The 19,913-nt window shown below is 45.4% G+C and overlaps 3 protein-coding genes across 14 annotated transcripts in view; all 3 read right to left on the minus strand.

Annotated features, from left to right (window-relative positions):
- The window catches only part of tbc1d22a (TBC1 domain family, member 22a), a 71,776-nt gene extending 68,926 nt beyond the window's left edge, over nt 1-2,850 (minus strand). The window contains exons 1-3 of the mRNA XM_085902275.1: nt 1,115-2,850; nt 861-917; nt 644-700 (exon numbers count right to left, since the gene is read on the minus strand). The gene's annotated coding sequence lies outside the window, so the exon portion shown is untranslated. The remainder of the gene's footprint in view (nt 1-643; nt 701-860; nt 918-1,114) is intronic.
- On the minus strand, nt 2,181-14,960 carry gramd4a (GRAM domain containing 4a). Its single transcript, XM_085902266.1, has 20 exons — nt 14,924-14,960; nt 14,634-14,821; nt 12,292-12,493; nt 11,349-11,469; nt 7,863-7,983; nt 6,879-6,940; nt 6,162-6,303; nt 5,980-6,005; nt 5,812-5,903; nt 5,646-5,737; nt 5,498-5,546; nt 5,280-5,351; nt 5,089-5,132; nt 4,870-4,979; nt 4,650-4,804; nt 3,688-3,832; nt 3,520-3,613; nt 3,332-3,422; nt 3,187-3,255; nt 2,181-3,035 (listed from the first exon to the last, which is right to left on the minus strand). Exons 2-20 carry the CDS (start codon nt 14,660-14,662, stop codon nt 2,910-2,912), a joined length of 1,842 nt encoding a protein of 613 aa, XP_085758392.1. The 5' UTR covers nt 14,663-14,821; nt 14,924-14,960; the 3' UTR covers nt 2,181-2,909.
- Nucleotides 14,961-15,858: 898 nt separating this feature from the next.
- Nucleotides 15,859-19,913, minus strand: part of celsr1a (cadherin EGF LAG seven-pass G-type receptor 1a) — a 30,976-nt gene continuing 26,921 nt past the window's right edge. For 2 of the 12 annotated variants that reach the window (XM_085902618.1, XM_085902614.1), the window contains 11 exons: nt 19,483-19,657; nt 19,302-19,414; nt 19,139-19,218; nt 18,936-19,062; nt 18,657-18,782; nt 18,504-18,583; nt 17,890-17,990; nt 17,669-17,818; nt 17,317-17,580; nt 16,874-17,243; nt 15,859-16,627 (listed from right to left, as the gene is read on the minus strand). In XM_085902618.1, the coding sequence (XP_085758744.1) occupies nt 16,600-16,627; nt 16,874-17,243; nt 17,317-17,580; nt 17,669-17,818; nt 17,890-17,990; nt 18,504-18,583; nt 18,657-18,782; nt 18,936-19,062; nt 19,139-19,218; nt 19,302-19,414; nt 19,483-19,657 (1,614 nt within the window). In that variant the 3' untranslated portion in view covers nt 15,859-16,599. Of the gene's footprint in view, nt 16,661-16,873; nt 17,244-17,316; nt 17,581-17,668; nt 17,819-17,889; nt 17,994-18,458; nt 18,584-18,656; nt 18,783-18,935; nt 19,063-19,138; nt 19,219-19,301; nt 19,415-19,482; nt 19,658-19,913 lie in introns of all 12 variants that reach the window. The other 10 variants (XM_085902617.1, XM_085902611.1, XM_085902616.1 and 7 more) reach the window with 7 other exon arrangements.

Below are 19,913 nucleotides of genomic sequence, written 5' to 3' on the forward strand. Positions count from 1 at the left end.
ACACGCGGGACATTAAGCAGCTCAAGTGGCCCCTCGTTTATTCTGGTCCCGGCTAATCTATATTGCATATTTCTATCATCCCCGGACGGTGTCGACCTGTCATCCCGATAAGAAATTTGCCTCCCTCGTGGTTAATCTTCGCAGGCTAATGTTAGTGTTTCTAATATTAGCGCCGAGAGGAAAATGATCAGTTAATGGTTGGGGTCAAATGACTTATTCTGGAAAGGTGAAATATTTGAGTTATTTTTAATTGCAGCTATTTTATTATTTTATACTTTGTTGTAAATTATGCAGTGTATTTTATCATCTGAATAGCAATAGTTTGACTTTTCATGATTGCAAAGGCTAGTTCCCCCAATAATCAAAACGCAAATAAATAAAGAGAACTGCAATACACTGACTCCCACAGCTCTGAGCAATTACATATTCAGTCATTTATGCGCCAAACAACTCATTTTATAGTTACAAATGTGAAAACAATAGTCGAGTAGCAGCAAATATTTGACACAATGGAGCCTTTCCAATACAATTTTAAGGTCATAGAAAGTCATAGGAAAATTGTTTTTTATTTTGGTGTTTGAAAGCACCACTCTAATTATAATTAACGTCAAAAAATAATGTACAAAACAAGTGGACAACTGACCTGGGCTGAACTAATGATGACTTGTACAGCAGTGCACTTTAGTGGCGAGCTGTGGTACTGTACGAAAGAAAATGACAGTTCCGTTAAGTTATCATTCTGGGACTAAAAATCAACACATTTCACAGCACAACCACTCATTATATTAATTTGTGGCACCATTATAATGATATATTCCGTAAAGAAAAAGCATAATGTATAAAACAAGTGGGGAACTGACCTGTGACTTCGAATGGCTGAACCGACAACTTGTGCCCTCCTGTGGCAACATGTGGTACTGCAGGGTGAAAAAATAAATAAATAAATAAATAAATAAATAAATAAATAAATATTACTTCTATTTTGTTAGCATACTAAATAAATTAGAAGTCCTGGTATTAACTCAAACAAAATTGAGAAAATAGACATTTTGTATTCATTTAGACTGAATGGTGTTAGACTTGAGTGACGTAAATAATAATTCAATTTACACACCTGTTAGCATGTTCGGTGACAGCCACAAAAGGACACAGGAAACAAAACATACCTTAAATCCGTTTACTTAAAAAAAATGTACATCACATTATGCGTTACAATAAACGTATGTTTTTGAAAACCCAGCGGTTTTAATTGACTTCACTGTACATTTGTATCCAAATTCAACAAACCACGATAGCGAGTCCAAAACAAGGAAATGAAGGTAGTCATGTTAATGAACGTCAGCCTAGCACATTATAATACACCAGACAGTATCATTTCAGCTCCATAAAACAGAACTGAGATTTAATTTTACCTTTTGAGTCACATTGAGGCCATTTGACACCAAGCGTGGCGTCTCTCAAAGGCTTTGGAGCCTCTCGATGCATGTTTCGGTCTAAAGTGCCTAGAATAATTATGAGCGCAAATGACTTTTTTTTTTTTTGTTACTTCAAAAACAGCTCACAGTGTTTCAGTGAGTCATTAAGTCAAAAGGATATTTCAAATAAAAATCACGTAAAAATGTCGAATCGACTACTAAGAAAACAAACAAACACGGCGTCGAGCGGTAATTACCTCCTGGTTTCCTATTGGTTAAAAAGCAAATCACGTGATCCAACGAGAATTCAACTACAGCAGTTGTCAAAACTCCCAAAACGGGAAAGGAATTCAAACTGCAAACAAAACGAAATAAAATAAAATTACAAGCCAGTGTAAACATGAGCTTAGGCAGAACATGGCAGATAAAACATTTGGCAAAAAAAAAAATTAAAAAGAAAGAAAACAACATGATACATTCTGTGCTTCTCGTATGAAACCAACAACAAAAAGGCTTCTGGTAGAAAGCTTTTAAGACGACATCCAATCACATCGTGCTAACAAGACAAAAACAACAATAAAAAAAATAAAATGTCACTGTTCAAACCGGTCAATTGCATGTGTGGCAATGTCATATCCAGTTTACTCGTTTCCAAAATGATTTGTGCAACCTTGACATTTTTGAATGTCCTTTTATGTGGAACCTTCGGGTTTAGCCATGATTTAGCATCATAAATATTCAAATGTCAAGGCTTTTTTTTGTGTGTGTGTGTGTGTGTGTGTGTCTGAATCTGGAGGGGACTAATGACCTCAAAACACTCAACAGAAGCCAAGTTGAGTTTGGCAGTACATTTCCACACCTCGGAGGAGTTAAAGACCAGCTTTACTCTTACACAAAAGCACAATTTCTCTGCTGTTCAATCACCTCATTGAAAATGTCCAGTTGAATGACTGTCATAATAAAGTGCAGGGAGAAAATAGCAGTCAATGGAATAAGAGCCTATTTTAGTACCACGTTGTGCTGAAATGAGAGATGTTCTCTGTTGTGCTCAGTCAGTCATCAGTCCAAACGGGTAAAGAAAAGGCATATCTGGACCCGAAAAAAAAAAAAAAAAAAAAAAGCGACAAAGTAGTTTGACATTTACACAAAAACACCAAAGCAAAGCGACCGACCGTGAACTAAGACAAAGGCTTTGTACGGTACACACTTGAGATCAGATAAAATGCTCCAAAAATGGTCAGTTGAGAATTTCTCCTTCAAGCTCCAGTCATGATCGTGAAGACTCACATCACTGGAAGATGATTTAAAACAAAAAAAAAAACAATTTTGTCGCACATGCAACACGCATACGACAGGAACGACACTGAGGGACGCAGTCAGTTGAACGGGGGAGGACCAGCCTCCCCTCGCTAGCATTGTGTTAAATTAAAAAAAAGAAAATAAAATGCGCCCAGGGAGAAGTGGGATGGCAGTCGCAGCTTCGACGGTCGGCGTCTAAATTTCGGCAGAGGCGGCGGCAGCGGCTGCCGGCGGCTTGCTGGTGGTGATCACCTTGGTGTACTGCGTGAAGATGGCCTCGAAGGCCTCATCTCTGTGGATCATGGCGCCGAACACCAGCGGCTGGAGGAGACGGAAGAGTCAAATCTATCATTCGCAAGCCACTCTTTTTTTTGTTTTGTTTTTTTTACTTTGGGGTCATTTTGGAACCTAAAGCGTTGAAATGAGTTCATGTATTATGTTATTCATATATTTTAATGTCATTTCTTGGTACCTTCTGAGTGGAAGGAGTTGCGATTGAGATGCCCATTCCACTTCCTGGTAGGACAGAAAGCACCTTGTACTGGAGGAAACAAAAACAAAAAAAGAGGTTAATTTCATCTTTTTTTTTTTTTTTTTTTTTTCCAAGCAGTCGTCACCTTTTGTATGTCAGTAATGTCCACCAGTTTGATGACTTTATTCTTCTTGGAGGAGCCCGACCTGGAACTGGAGCTCTCAAAGCACAAGTAACTGGAGGACACAGAGAAGGTGGCATCATTAATTGGTCTTTTCTGTGTGGCACTTTGATGAGGGGGGGACAATTTCCTTGGAGACATGTTCTACTTACTTCTCTGTGACGTACAGCATTCCGTTCCTGATGTAGTCGGTGGGCATTTTTCGGTCTCGGTTTATCAGGCAGCACCTCCAGCCGTTCTCGCACACTGCCGAAGCATTAAAAAAAATCAAAAACCTGCACATATTCTCAACCTGCCAAGCCGCAGTGGCAGGCTCTCACCTGGCAGAGGGCGCTCTGACTCAGACAGGTTGAAGACCTCATGGAAAGCGCCCTTCTTGGTGCTGTGGGAGCGGCCGGCATCCTCCTCGCGGCTCACGCCGCACGGCACCGCGGCCAAGCTGCCTCGGGAAGCCACGGGCTGCACCTGAACACGACAAAAAAAACAAACAAAAAAGACAAAAGGGGAATTATGAGGGGGCAACAAGTCGTTTAAAAAGCATCTCCGTCATCTTCATACACGAGCTTTTATGGAATTATTATACGGAAGAAACAAGGTCGAATAGTCATTTGCGAATTGTAGTTTCGGGACACACAATATCGAGTGACCTTTTCTTTATATTGCACTGAACTCCCGATATGATTTTAAAAAAACAAAATAAACTAAAAGGACAACTAATAAACACTAAACTAAAAGTAGCAAGGGAGGAACTATTGAATTCCCATTGACACGGTAGAGGAACCAAAGGGAGACAGAGCAAAGGCCCTACCTTCTCTGTGGCAGAGAGCTGAGAAAGAGAGAGAGAAAAAAAAAAAAAAGGACAGAGGACATCCTGTGACTGAGGCCACAACACACATGCCTGTGATACCCAGAGACGACCACAGGAGGGCAGTAGCGAGAGGCAGATGATTAAAAATATGAATGATGTGCAAAATGTAACAATAGGAATGAATGAACATTCTGATATTCCACTTTTTCCACATACTTGGACTGATTTTGTGCTCATAACTAACATAATATAATAATAACACGCTCCTGAATGATGTAACCCAACGCAGCCGGATTGTGACGCAACCACAAAGCCTTTCACAGGTACACACCTGATCAAACGTCAGCTTTTTTTTTTTTACATTAGCCGCCACAGAAATGAGAAGTGGGAATAATCCCCGTTGACGGCATTAGGCATATTTCTTTTGCACGGCTAAGCCCTTTCAGATGGGGGGGGGGAGGGGGCGTGGCCTACCCTTCGAGACACGGTGGCGTTGGTCCTTTCCTTGAGCTGGGGGTCGGTGGGAAGGCTGTTCCACACGATGTACGGCGTGTCGTACTTGTCGCGCAGCTTGGGGCAGCTCTTGAACAGGAAGTCTATGATGAAGAACTTGATGCCGGCGTAGAGGCCTGAAAAGAAGAATAGCGATGACAGTGTGAACGGGTCGGAATAAAGCGCCGCTTGGTTTTTTTACCCATCATGAAGCCCATGAGTTTGTACGGCAGCACGCAGGAGGTGATGAAAGCCACCCACAGGCAGATGTACAGTTTGCGGGTGCTCTCTGGCTGCACCCACATGAAAAGGCTGCAGGGAGGGAGAAAAAAAAAAAAAAAAAAAAAAGAAATAACAGATGTCGACTTTCACGACGGCTCGGCAGGAAGTCTCAGTAGAAAGCGCAACTAGTTCAACTCACTTTTTGATCTTCTCTAAAACGTCCGCCATCTTACCAAAAAGGTTCTGTGAAAAGAAAAAAAAAAAAAACTAGGTCAACAGCTTGCATTTCAAAGTTACAGCAGATATGTCACTTTGCAAATTAGCTGCTCGATAAAGCTTTCGTTATTTACGACGCACGATATTGCGCAATCGTTTCGTTTGCGGCAGCACCTGTGCTTTTTGAGCAACGTCAAGGACCAGCTGAAACTTCTCGGACACGGTCAGGTCTTCCTTTGGGGGATCCTGAGGGGGCACAAACGCGGCTAGCATGTTACATCAACAAGCCAGAGGGGAAATGTATTTGTCACAAACAAACCACGAGGCTCATATCAATAACAGCAGCTAGCGTGCTAGCTTGTGACATCACACACGGGAAAAACAGCACCTACCATGGGTTCAGAGACCTCAGGCACAATGCTCCACTGTATCCTCCAACCTCTGCAGCAAAACAAAAAAAAACACATTAGCTTCGAAATGTCCTTTTCAGACTTATCCTCAACGCTGAGGAGAAACTTCAGCGGTTCTCTAAGGCGTTACCTAGCGATGAGGTAATTTAAGGACAAGCGCAAAATGGCCAGGAAGAGGAACATGGGGAAGGCCCAGCCATGCCAAGCAGCATTCATGTAGATCTGCAATACAATACGACAAACATATTTTAGGGTAATGCAAATCAAAAAAAGAATAAATTGCCAGTGATGCTCACAATGAAGGCGATAGCTGAGGTGTAGACAGAGTGCCAATTGGATAAGGCCGAGAGGTTCCTTAAGAAGTTGGTGACAGGCCGAGCTCCTCGCTCTGAAAGGATAAATATGATTCAACTGAAATCGACCATATAGAATATTTTTCAAAGATCGCTCTTGTGAGTACTTACTGAGTCGCCTCATGTTTTCTGTCAACCTGGACGGGGGAGACAAACACGGAAACTTAGAATGCACAAACAACACAATTTATCCTCCGAGCGACCATAAATCTGCTTGAATAACAAGGCAAAAATCAATAGCGGACAAAAGAGCAGCCATCTTCTCGTTACTCGGCGGCTCCCTTCCTTCCCACCTTTTAGCACTTAGCGGTTCCTCGGCCTCCACGGTGCTCTCCTCGGGTTGGAAGCGGAAATCTTCGATGTAGACGCCGAAGCGCTCGTACAACCATTTCTGCAGCCGCGAGCTCCACACTTCCTTCTGCTGCTGCTTGTCCGCTACCACGCAAAAATAATAATTCTGTCGTATTTAACTTTTCACACTTAAAGGTGGTACGTACAGAAGCACACGCTAGGTCAATACATGCTAAAAATAACAAACGGCATTCTTGCTATTGTGCATGTCCTTCTCTTAATGATGTCAAGAATAACCCACACTTCCCAAACACTCCCTTTCCTTTCCCGCTTTCTATCTCACACACACACACACACACACACACACACACACACACACACACACACACACACACACACACACACACACACACACACACACACACACACACACACACACACACACACACACACACACACACACACACACACACACACACACACACACACACACACACACACACACACACACACACACACACACACACACACACACACACACACACACACACACACACACACACACACACACACACACACACACACACACACACACACACACACACACACACACACACACACACACACACACACACACACACACACACCTTGTCATTTCCTGTTTGGATGGACTTTCCCTGCAAAGCTATTTATTTCTCCTCCCTCCCTCGGGGGCCTACCTGTTCCATTATTAGATGGTGACTGTTGTTTTCGAGGAGGTTGCGGCGGGGAATCCTCCAGCCTGGGGGAAGTCAAGGGGAAAAAAAAGAAATGTGGAAGTGGATTTTTTTTAATCTCACTTTCAGTTCGCATCTCCTAAATCCACAAAAAAAAATAAACTTAAATCAATCGTAACATCAGGTGCCGCTCCCGCTCGTAACATTCCGGAAATTTTCATACGCCGTATCTAGGCCAGCTCAGTCGGCTGACGGCGTTAGTGACTAAATTTAACTAAGACTATTCTCTTCCCACATGGAAACTTCCCCGCGTGACCAGAACGGTCTATTTTTAGCCGTCAAGCTCCTCCGACGCCTCGCTCGCGATGGATGTTTACTCCAAGAGAATTCCCAACAGGACGGGAAAATCTGCTGAACTGTCTTGGACATTCGAGTTGATGTTTCCGTGGCGAGAACATCAAAGTTCCTTTCAATATCTTGGTTGAAGACTTACAATTCGAATATTTGGAGCAGATTAAATATTTTGTGCAAACCACTTTGGCTCATCAATCGGAGGTTGCTAATGCTGGCAATGTAGCGGTGGCCGATAAATAAGCACCACGAGCGCTAAAGTGGCTTTTAAGTATGTGATAAACATTAGCATTAGCCACAACATAAGAGGCCTTTCATTTTGCGCAATGGTGAGTTTTATTGGCCGGTTAAGAGGCTCGCATTAATATTAGATGCATTCCATTTGCGTATCCCTCACCAAGGCGTCGTATTTGCAAAACACGGCTAATTCGTTGTGCTTTATCTAGTTTTACAATTTAAATGATTTTTTCTTCAAACGGTGAACACATTAAAAAGCTAAAAACGGCTGTGTCGTGACATTTTCTTCTCCAATCTCAAACTGATCACAATCCAAATGGGTATAAATATCTCTCGTAGAGCAGAAATAATTTGCAAGCTTTAGCATTGTTAGCTGCCGTTGATTGACGGTCTTTTTACCTGGACTTAAGCACGTCGCCCATCTTCTGCTCCAGGTCGAGGCGCTTGCTTCGCTCCCTCTCCAACTCCTGCCGCAGGGAGTCCACATTGGTCTCCTCGCGCAGCTTCCTCAACTCCTCCTCTGGAAGACATTACCGAAAAGCTCATTATACAAACCCCCAATTTCAAGTTGGAGCGGACAACTTCCTTTTCAAACTGTTTCAATCCGATACATTCATTTTGGAATTTGACGCCACGTTCCTGCTACTCCAAATCACGTGACGCAGAAGCCCGGCTTTGTTTATCGTGCCACTTTCAGTCTTTCACCTTCAGCTCTGTCCCATTAGGTCAACCCACCGGCCTCCGACAGCGAGTGGTCTCGGGTGTCGGGACTTAGGAGAACAACACGGGCTGCGTTTCCTCTCTGTCCTTTGTCAGCCCACTAAAGGGATGCATGAATATTTAAGGACGGAAGGCAATAAAGTCAGAACAAAAGAGCAAAACCCCCCAGGGGACAACGTGCGGGTGCCCTTTTTAATATAATAAGGCCTTTGGGTTTCAAAATGAACTTCAAACATTTGATACTGATTCTGATCACGGTAGCTACTTCCTTTGTTGACGCCAATCTATGAGCGTGCCTAGAGTGGAAAGGTCGCCAAAGGGTTCAACGAGCTAAGCGGCTTAGCGGATGGCTAGCTTAGCGGTAGCTAGCTTAGCGGTGCCAGGAGAGCTGCGGTTGTTAGGTAAACCTATTAGGAAATTAGCGAACTGGAGTGAGGGAACCAGAAGTCGAACCTGCGACGATGTGCTTGAGAACCGAATCCAGATTTTTGCATCAGATGTTTTGCTTCTAAAAAAGAAATCACCGTGTCTGGACCATGAAAGCGACGAACTTACTTTTGTGGCTCTTCAACCTATCGACCGCTCCGGCGTAGAGCAGATCGAAGCTATCAAAGCTAAAGTCGTCCACCTTGCACACCCCCATCCGCCTCTGGAGCCGACCGCTCGTCGGGACGCCGGAGCTGCTCGGCAGGGAGGCCGCTTTGGGTCGATCTTGAAACAGAGCCACGGCTGCCCTTTTCGATTAGCACGTCCCAAAGTCTTTAAATGCCATCGTCTCGTTGAATCGACGTGATGGAAGACTTATTCTGCTCGCTCTCAGAAAGGGAATGAGGAACTAGAGGAGTTGAGGGGGGGGGGGTACTGGAGGTTGCAAGAGGTGGGGCCTGCCCCGTAAGAAGGCCTGGAATTTGTAATCCATTCCAAATATTGTTCTGATAACGAAGCAGACTTTTGCATCGAGCACGTTTCCAGCAAAGGTTTGGCTGGGCCTCAAAAGGGGAAAGTACTGTGAGAACTTTGGCATTCAAGAACATGGACAAAGGCGCTTTTCATGAGGTGATGCTGGGGGGGGTCATTAAGGTTCACGGAGACAGAGGGAAGTCTCAGCGCACAACTTGCCACGGCTATGACGCAATCGGGCTTTATTTTATCTCGTGACTGCCATTGGCTTCTTACGCTCTCCGAGTGTCCTAAATTCCACTTTGTCTCTTAGTTTCACTTTGCCTTTGTCGCCACAAGCTGCTGACTGCACTCCTCCGCGTGACACCAGTAATGTTGTGCAAGCTTGGAGCTTCACGTCTACTTGTTTCCACCAACAACACAAAAACAAAAGGCGACCCGGACTTATTGTTTGCCAGAAAGCATGAGGGAACATTTCCAAGTAAATTTGAGGAAGACTGTGCACTGTTGCACATTTAATCAAAGCTTTAAAAAAAAAAAAGAAAATGGTGGACCAGTGTACAAATTCAATTCATCTCTGACCTTCAGTTGCACTATGATGCTCCACCGCAGCAGTGTGTGTGTGTGTGTGTGTGTTTTCATCCCAGCGTGAAGTGGAACAGCAGCTGGGACAGCGCATTGATCGACCGGGTCAGTATAGAACGGGCGGCCTGGCGTGCTCCGCCGCAATGACGCGATCACTTTCAATCAGCTCTCAGAAAACAACAATGCTCAAACCAAGCCGATAGAAAAAAAAAAAACCAATTTGTAGCTCACATAAAAGGGAATCATCTTAGACTGCCCCGTAAATCTGCGGCTGCACATTCATATGCGGCAAGCACACGCGGCCGCGTCGGCAACTTTGTTTGCAGACGGCGTTTCACTTGCATAATTGACCAAATCTCGGTGTTGCGAGTCACATTGACGTTTTTACAAGGTGCCTGCACCGCAATCCACACGCACATGGGGGGGGGGTGGGTGGGGGGGGGGGGTGGACTCAAACAGGAAGACACCTTGATCAAAAAATAGAACGCAACGGTTGGAAAGAGGAAAGTGGGGGTGGGTGGCATGACACCAAGCGTCCAACCCGACCAAGAACAATTCAATAGGAACAGTCAGTGGGCGAGGAAACAGGAAGTAAATGCTAACCCAAGGTCAACAAAAGTCACAGCTTACACCTCCAAGTGTAATGAAATCCTTCCGGGCAAAAAAAATGAAGTAGGCAACATTTATGGGATCTCATGTCCACATGGTTACATATTAACCGATTAAGTTCCCTCAAAATAGCCCCCGGCCAATGGCGAGCAATGGCAAAGGGAGGGCATGGGTCACCGTGTTCACACACACACACACACACACACCGTTTCGAATGGAAACTTATGTGTCCCGGTGTGGGTCAGAACACAATACACCTCGGACTGGGGTTGTTTGTTTTAGCATGCAGCGTGGGTCCCGGTATTATTTTGGGAAGGAGAGCCAAAAGACGTGCGAAAGAAAGCGAGAGCGCCAACGCCTACAACTCTGACTCTGAAAAAGGACATCAAATTGTTCTTTCGGGAATAATTTAGCCATCACTACAGAGTAGCTTAATACTTTGCGAAGACAGGTGTGTAATTGCCTGCTGCTTCCACAAGAGGGCGACATTTTTTTTCAAAATATTCGACAAGGCTTGGTTCCTTTGCCCCTAGATGCCAAAAAATGGCACCGAAGCACTATTTTTCTCTTCGCCAGTGCGCAAAACAGCTAATAAGTAAGTTTTGCAGTGAATCATGGCAACTATGACATCTCAGACACAAAATCGAGCCCTTGAAAGCAAAAGCTTGGTGGCGACAGAGTACCCCAAAGAGCTGTGAAGGTCAGCAAGAAAGATGACAAGCAAAAAGAGAAGCTGGGGAAGAAGGAAGACGAGCCCACAGCGTGCATCTTGACAATAAATCGGACTCTTTTGGCTCCGGTAGGAAGCATTATGAGGGGCAGGAGAGGGGAGGACATAGCCTGAAGTGCTCTCTCGCTTTCACATTGGTTGCCTTAAAAGATACAAAGTGAAGAAAATGGAAGAAAGGACGGACGGTCCATTATAGAACGCTACCGACATGCTCTAAGGTGAGACGCTACACTGGGTCCACGTCAACATGTCACAAAATGGCTGCCAGGCTTCAATTCACTTCGACATAGTTTGTGATGACGCCAAAGTTCTACTTTTAAGTCACCATGCGGAATACTTACGCAGAAAGTGTTTCTCCAGTAAGGCAATTTCCAAGTGTCCTTTCACTTCATTCAGTCGTTCCGATTCGGATCTCTGGAAGTCCTGGATGGCCACTGCCATGATGGGAGACCCTGAGCCAGCCTGTGCAAAAAACAAACAAAAAAAAAAACATCCATACATAATATTGAAAAATACATCCCCATCTTCAAATGTAAGGCTTCCATTACAAAACGTCTCTCAGGATGGCTTTAGTAGACGCACACCGCGCCGCGCGTGACTCACACTAGCGTTTCCTCTTTCCTGGTTCAGATCCAGCCGGGAGGAGAGAAAGAAGAGGATTCCCGTTTTTTTTTAGCAACAGGCGCGCAACACGAGCGATGAGGGAACGTGCAAGGCGGGGAAAGATGGATGCTCGCGCAAACGACCACTGCAGGGTGATGCGCCGCTCGGCTCCTTTAAGAGGAACACACACTCGCGCACTGCGGAAGCTTTACCCTCGCCCAAAACCAGCGCCAGACAGGCAGCGACACGCATTTGGGGAGGGACGCTAAATAAATAGGGGGGCAAAAAAAAAAAAGAAAAGAAAATCCCCATGCCTGAACGTGATGTATACGGATGAAAAAGCATCATTTAATGAGGTTGCTGTGGCGGCGGGGTATTAATAGCGATTGTAATTTCCTTTTTCAATCAATTGGCTGCTTCTGCCTCAGCGGAAGGGTTACGTTAGGTCGAACCTCGCCTCGCCTCGCCGTCTCCGAGGTGAATATTCTCGAGACTTGGCACAATGCTGAGCTGGGTTTTCTGAGAGTGAGTCATCGGCATGGTGACGTAAATGATGCGCTCCCTGATGGGCTGACACACTGGCGCGAGAAAAACCTCAAAATGCCATTATCGGGATTCCGTCATTGATATTGGAAAACAGATCATCTAAAAATGAGCGTCGTGTTTTAGAGGAGCACCTACGGGGTCTCGCGGAGGCTCGTCGTTGGCCGGGCGCTTGGGCGCCACCTCGTCGCTACATTCGTTGTCGGAGGCGGGCGGCGAGTCTCCCAGCTCGGGGAAGTCGTCCCGCGTCCTCGGGCCTCGGAAGCGGATCTTGTCCAGGCGCTTGAGCATGGTCAACACCGCGCACCTGGGCTTTAGCTTAACATGGCGGACGGCAACCCTGTTGGGGGAAGACGGAGCAGAGTCAGCTTCTTCAAGTCGGCCTGCACAGGATGTGTGTGTGTGTCTGTGTGTGTGTCGGAACCCGTGACAAGCGTATCCTTTTAACCCGCCTGACACGTCTGTGACCGCATCGCATCAGTTGGCCTCATTTCCGTGGCGGGAGTGATTGCAGACATAACGGCTGCGTTGTGCTATCATACTCTATTGACTGTTGACAAACTAGTTCAGCCTGTCCATTGGAAACAAGGATATATAATATAGGAAAAGCTGGGGCACTAAATTTGACCAGAGATAAGCCGTAGCATGTTCCACTCCAGTCCTGTAGGTGGCAGTAATGAAACAAGAGCTCCAAGCAGTGAAAAAAAAAATAATTTAGCAATGCTCAATTCTTTATTTGAAATTGCCTACGTTATTTTAGGAAATAAATCTCATTTTCAACAATTCTCATTTTCACTCCAACAACACCTAACTAACGGCAAAAAAAAAAAAAAGTGTGTCCATTATTCGGTCCCAATCTGATGGACGACAAGAATAGTCCCGCTCATTCACTCTTCTGCTGCAACCGCCTCTTGATATGACTCGAAGTGACGCTTATCAAACTTTCATGTCCTTATATAATACAGCGGCTCGGAGCAGAATAGAAATATAAACGCAGAGACTTGCCGATAAAACGCGTGTGCCCCGAGTGAACCGAGACGCACCTGAAAGCAAACAGAGTCTAGTCGAGCGTTTTCCTATGTGATAGTAGCAACCTGTTCAGTTTTTAGAATTCTATGAACAGTCCCCCACCCACACAGGGGCTGCTGTGACTGCAGTGGGCAGTTGTTTCCTGATGAAGACATCTGAAAACGGACAATTTGGAAATAACTTGTCGCCATTTTATTCATGATGTGCAGTACACAAATCAGGCTGTGTAATCTTCTTCCTGTAGTGGCCTTGCAGGTCACAGACGGTGCAGCAGCCAATCACAGCCGCTCGTGGATTACATGCTATAAAAAGGCACACAAGAACTAAACCTGCCCTATATTATAGTGTCAAAAATAGAATACGGCGTATTGTACTTTTTTTTAAAGAAATGGCGGGCCCTCTAATGGAATCCCTCCGGGGTGCTACATCAACATGGCTGAGCAACCACAAAGTGTGAAAAGGCAACACCGGGTCCGTGGGATTATTTTAGTCACTCAGCACGACATTTTGTTTTCATAAATGAATTAGTTCTGCCAACTCGAATGTTGCGATTACATCACCGAGGTTACGTAAACAGCGATGATCAATAGGTTGTGAACAGCTGGTCAATTTCTCAAGTGGAATTTATCAGACTGGACAACCCTAGTTGTGTTCAGATACATATTGCAATATACAACAAAATGTGAAGTATGGGTCATAATAGTGATTGAGAGTGAATCTGTTTTTCTTCCAATGTCAAGTGGGAGTACATTTTCTCGGAATGTGACAGGGAGGCGTCCTGTCATTTGAAGTATCCGAGCTTCCCACGTATATTATTAAGCACAACAACACTTTAGAACTATCTGCACTTTTATTTATTTATTTTAAGATACTGTAATTGTACGAATTCATATTGCAATTGCATATTTGTTTGTTTCTTTGTAATAATTTTGTATCAGTTTTTTGTTTGAAATATTTTGTTCTGTTTTTCATAATTTGCCAATTTTTCATTTGTTTTGATTCTGATTTAGTTTTCAAAATATTTTTCCCAGTTTATTGGAGGGGGATTATAACACCAAAAAAAAGTTATACTGTTTACCAAAAACAGTACCCTCCCCTCCAAGAAACATTAAAAAGAATATTTCATATAACATTGAATACATGTCATTAATTAACTAGGGCGTCTTGGAGGTGGACGATCATTGTTTTGCTGCTTTTGAACCACCACAGAAGGCCAAACTAGCATAAATTATGGTCGGTATGATTCTATTCCCGTAAACGTTTCATTTTTAGTGAACAATTTCAACAATTATAAATTACTTTATTTTAATCGCGCATTAAGACACAGAAATTTACCGTCATTTTGACAGGTTCCTTAAACGCACCATGGCACGCGCCACAGATTAATACCCCCCTAAGTGCGCATTTTCAAATAAAGTGTGAATTTAAAAAAAAAACACACATTTACTTACCCTGCGCGCAAATCGTAGCAAAGTTTCATGAACACTGAGATTGGCCTTCGTTTATCCGTCAGTACACCTGCTGCTCAGGACGTCCAAATCCACGCCAGTGTTGCAGTGAGAAAAAAAAATAGCTGCTCCCTTCACTCAATACATCACGATAACGTCAAAATGGAGCCTCTTCTCTTCTTTTGTGTGTCCTAGAAGATGGAGACAAACAAATAACGGCGGTGTCGTCCCTCCACCCGGGAGCGAGAACTGCACCGTTAGCCTTAGCCCGGGGCTTGTAGCGGAGACGCTACCTTCGCCTCTTGTTGCTTTCGCACTGGTGGCAGTGAGGGAAGGGCCGCGGAAGTGACGTCAGAGGGGTCTCTTAAAGGGGCCTAGGGAGGGAGGGAGGGATACCCCACATGAATTTGTCAAATAAACAAAAATTAAATTGATATTAGTCATAAATGCACTCAACTGGCGTTAAAAAAATCACTGATGTTTTTCAAAACTTGTCCCATTAAATCCAGGGTTTGTTATACTCATTAGATCAATGTTACATCACAATGGGACGGGAGATAAGATCGTTCGAACGTATGGCCGCGAGAGGGCAGCATCCCGCCTTAAAAGTGAAGTGTAATGTTTTGTTTTTCCACGAGATGGCAGCATTGTATTTCTAATTTTTAAAGCGTCGCTCTATTTAGTGCGGATACGACAAGATACCTGAAACTAATTAAGCAAATAAATGCACCAAGAACGAACATAAGATGCACTTATATTATTTTCCAAACTATGTGGAGATATCGGTCGCCTTGGCAACAAACGTCCAAATAGGCTTGCAACTTGAGCCGGCCTTCTAACCTTTCACATAATAAGCTTGGCAGTGCTTTGTGGCAGCAGACAACATGCGTGCATAAACAGTATCTAGTCAAATGTGGATTTTAGGCCAATTTATAAATACTACAGACCTCATTGATAACTCCATACTGCATCTCCCCTAATCTGCAGCGTGAACTCTTGAGAAAAATTCCACTCATTAACATGCTTGACAATATCTTAGGGCTTACCTCGGAAAGCCGGCGGGCCTCGAGTGAGTGCTCTGAGCTGTGGAAAAAAAATGCAAATAATGTCGAACAGCTTCATAACCTTGTAAGGTAACGTTCTTATCTGCACTGATATTATTCTTTCATTTCTAGAATGGCACACACACACACTCAAAGTACAAATTCAACATATTTAATTTGACCAATGTTTAACTCCAGTGTCATAGAACCATAAAAAATAAATATACATTATGTTACAAAATATTTCCAGTGTCCAAACATTACAAAAATTACGTATTAACAATATTGATCACACAGGCAGAACACGGGCGGAAACAAGACGAAGGCACCTTTGTGAGTGGTAAACATAACTTCAAAGTTTAGCTGCGAGGTGGATTCTGGCGTTTGAACTGGAGAATCCCGCTGAGAACGGGCAAAATCTTCACGACAAGTGTGAGAAACGGCTTTATAGTGCTTCAACATTTCCATCCTTCCATTAGTGCTCTCGTTCTTTCAACTTAAAATCCATTTGGAAGGCCTCGGCGTTCATCTCCTGATTGTTCGAGTCGGATAAAGAAAAGAAATACAGATGGATTCCCGCCATCGTTTCCCCAAACTTGAGAGCTTTTTCGTTTGAGTTCAAAAGTGAAACAAAAAGGAGCACTTGTTTAGTTGCCTTCCTTGAAATCCTATCGGACTAATGTACCAACGTGTTTCCTAAGAGTCACATTTGCAATACATTCCAAGGGGGGGACGTCTTCATCTTCTTCAGTCTCTTCTCCCCCTTTTAATCCTCTGATGCATTTGGCACTCAGGTTCCATCCTCTTTCTTCTCTTTTGTTCCCTTTATCATTCCTTCTTTCCTTCTACTGGCTAATACTGATCTCCGGAGAAAGGCCACAAGATGGCGGATGGACGCGGGTCTCCCTGGGTCCCATCTCCTCTTCTCATAATGGTGGGCTGGTCTGGATGTCCCTAACAGGTCAGATCGAAGTCTCGTTACTGCCACTGTTAACATGCGGGGATTTCAGGAAAGGTGGGGGGGGGGGTGCACAGGGGGTGCAGGGAAAACAAAACATGCGGGGTGAATGCAAAGGGGTGAAGGAAGTGGTTATGCGGGATGTTATGAAAATACGTTAGCATTGTAGCTTAGCGTTGAGAAAAGGCTGGGAAATAACTAGGCAGTGATTCTTTCGCATACCACTAGAGGGCACTACTCACTCTGAGTCTGTGCCGTTGCCGCCGTTGACCGCCCCCGACTTCAAGTGCATGGCCATCCCGCCGTTAGTGTCCCGATAAACGCCCGCCGGCGACGAGCTGATGGCGATCTGCGGCCGCGGCGGCACGGCCGGTTTGACCAGTGAGCCGTTGTTGCCGGGGCGACCGCCGTCGCTGGAGGCCAGCGAGGCCCGGCGGGACGACGGCGCCATGATGTTGACTGACGTTGGAGACGGGGAGGCGGCCATGTTGTAGTTCGGTGGCGGCGAGGTGATGGTGGGCGAGTTGTAGTCGCTTAGCTTCTCCCGGAGACGGTTCTTCATGTTCTTGTCGGTCAGCGGGGGCGGGTAGCTGATCTTGTTCTTCAGGATCCCTGACAGAAACAGAAAGTTGTCCTTTTTAGTTCTTCACTTAGGACACAAGGTTAGAAAAAAAAAATCTCAGACCTTTTCTCTGTTCTGGCTGGTGGTTGCTGTTTGCTTGACCGGTCGGCGTCACGACCTCCTTGACGGGCGCCTGCTTGTCTCGGTCTTGAAGCGTCTCCAGCCTGTCCCGCTCTCCAATGTGGTTGATCTTGGTCTCCGGGTGCAGCTCCACGTTCACCTTGGTCTCCACACGCAGCCTCTCCGGAGCGCCAGGTTCCTCGCTGTCGCTGGCCGTGGTAGCGTCCGTCGGCCAGTACGGCGTCACGTGATTGGACACCGAGTCCACTTCAAAATTTAGGAGAACATATACTGCTTGTTAAATAGGGCTGTTTAAAAGATAATCCGAAATACTTTGTCCTGCATGAAAACACACCTCTACCTTTCGGTGTGCTATGAACCGGCTGCCTCTCGTTGTTCCACTTGGGCTTGACGTCGATGTCGTCGTCCTCGCTGTCCGACGAGTGAGACGAAGCGTAGGAGGAGCTGTTCTCCTCCAATGACAGCTCGCTGTCCGAGTCGGAGTCTGAGGCCAGGAAGGACGGGCGGTCAGATGAAACTTTCCCCTTGAATCTTTTCCAATCCCGTGACACTCACCATCTGCCTTGGAGCCACTTCTTCGGAAGAGAGGTCCATCAAGATCCGTGTGTCCTTTGGCCGTTCCGGATGACACGCTGGGCTTCTGGCCCGACTCCTCCCTGCTTGGACCCAAAAGAGACGAAAAAGGATTTTCTTAAGATTGATGTCAGTTTTTGCATTCCATCCTCTCCACCTGAATCTGGCTGGAGGACAAATACGTTCCTGGCGAGCCAACAGCCACGGACAACTATGCATGCGTGTGTCAGTCATAAATTCCCTTCTCTGCAGGTATGCTCCAATCTTATGCCTACATCGACCCCACTTGCTCGCCTCCGGTACCAGGCGGCACGCCACGTCCACCCAGCCCATCCGTTAACCTCGGGGTCAGCTCATATGACAGATTTATGAGCACAGCCATAATCTAATACCTGTTAAACCCCCCCAGTAAGGAATCCGAAGCTACTGAACGAGTGTCCTGACTCACTTTGATCTGATCGGCACAAAAAAGTGAGTTTGTGGTGTGTTAGTGATTGTGAGCCACACATGCGTAAGTAGAAGCGGCCATGCGGTCAGTGGGCGTGCTGTACCTCCTGAGTGCGTAAGCCAGGTAGCTGCTGCGGCTCTTTCCTGACCTGAGCGTGCTGTCCAGTGAAACGTTGGACTCGCCCACGGCCATGAGCCCGTCGTCCGTGTTGTTGCAGTTGAGGGAGCGCTGCGAATCACCGTGACTAGTTAGCAAAAAAAAAGCGTCAACAAAAGAGTCTAGAATGCGAGCGGTCCCTCACTGTGAGCAAGGATGCCCGTGTGGTGCCCGTCTCATCCGGGAGGCTTTTCTTCCCTGTGAAGATGTTCTTGAGATGCTTTCTCACATCTTTGTTGAAGATGATGTGGAAGAAGAAAATGAAGATGCCCTGGAAATAGAAGGGAATGAGTGAGGTGGTCCCCGAAAAACAACAAAGCCAGAAAACAGAAAATTAAAACAGCAGGGGACTCAAGATTGAACCCTGCGGAACACCATATTGAGATAATACACTATTTGGGATACAGTTACAGCAGGAACTCACCTGCAGACAACTGAAACCGGCAAACAGATAGTGGAAGGTAAGCACGTCGCTGTTGACTGCCATCAGGCCGAGCAGCCAGGTGGCGCTGATGAGTAGCAGCAGTAGGAAGGCCATGCGTAGTGCTGGGCTGAAGAAGGATTCGCATAAAAAGTCATTATTTTTAATCAGCAACTTTAAGGCCATATTGAAATATCAGAACTTACATAGCGCCTGACTTTTCAACCGCCTTCTGCCTGCGACCACAGGAAGCCTTGGCAGCCAAAATAAAGATCACAATGTTCACCTATGGATTAAAAAAAACCCAACATAAGCAATTCTGTGCTGATGCTTTGCCACCGCATTGACTATTTGAGGGCAAAAACACACCAAGACCACGACAAATATGGGTCCCGCGAAGCTCCAAATGAGCGTGTCGTGCACAGACAGCCAACAAAAATCAGGGTTTCCGTAACCTTGAGGGTCCAAGCCGACAGCCAAACCTAAAACACGAAAAAAACGATGTCAATACACGAAGACTCCCGGTTGCTCGTTCGAGACAAAATTTTACCGGTGATGATTGCCGGGATGCCCCAGCCCATGGCGTAGTAGAACCTCATGTGACCGTGGTTGATATTGCGCAACTCGGTCAGCATGCGGTAGATGTGCAGCCCTTCCACAAACATCCACGCAAAGGTGCACATGTAGAAATAGTGCAGGAGGATGGCTATGACTGTACAAACAAACTGCAAAAGAAAGAATTCAAACACACTTAGTCAAGCTCTGGACGCATCTGAAAAGTGCCAACAATGACCCATTATCCCCTCTGGAGGTCTTATCTCCATTAGGGTGGACTAAAAGCACTTTTAAATCCTACTCTAATGCCTCCCCAAGACTAAGTGTCCAACCTGAGAGAAAAAAAAAAAACCACCACCACACATGGGAGAGATTTATCAGGTTGAATTAGAATGCTTGCCTCAGGGTCTACCGCCGTGGCCTCCT

The sequence above is a fragment of the Syngnathus leptorhynchus genome, chromosome 21 (assembly GCF_054491065.1).
Source record: "Syngnathus leptorhynchus isolate UIUO chromosome 21, UIUO_Slep, whole genome shotgun sequence".
Classification (NCBI taxonomy): domain Eukaryota; kingdom Metazoa; phylum Chordata; class Actinopteri; order Syngnathiformes; family Syngnathidae; genus Syngnathus; species Syngnathus leptorhynchus.

Coding starts and splice junctions, on each gene's coding strand:
- gramd4a (XM_085902266.1), bottom strand. CDS start 14,662: ATGAAACTTTGCTACGATTTGCGCGCAGG. Junction 6,941..7,862: donor GGCGACGTGCTTAAGTCCAG/GTAAAAAGACCG, acceptor GACTTCCCCCAG/GCTGGAGGATTCCCCGCCGC. Junction 4,980..5,088: donor GTTTTAGAGAAGATCAAAAA/GTGAGTTGAACT, acceptor CCCTCCCTGCAG/CCTTTTCATGTGGGTGCAGC.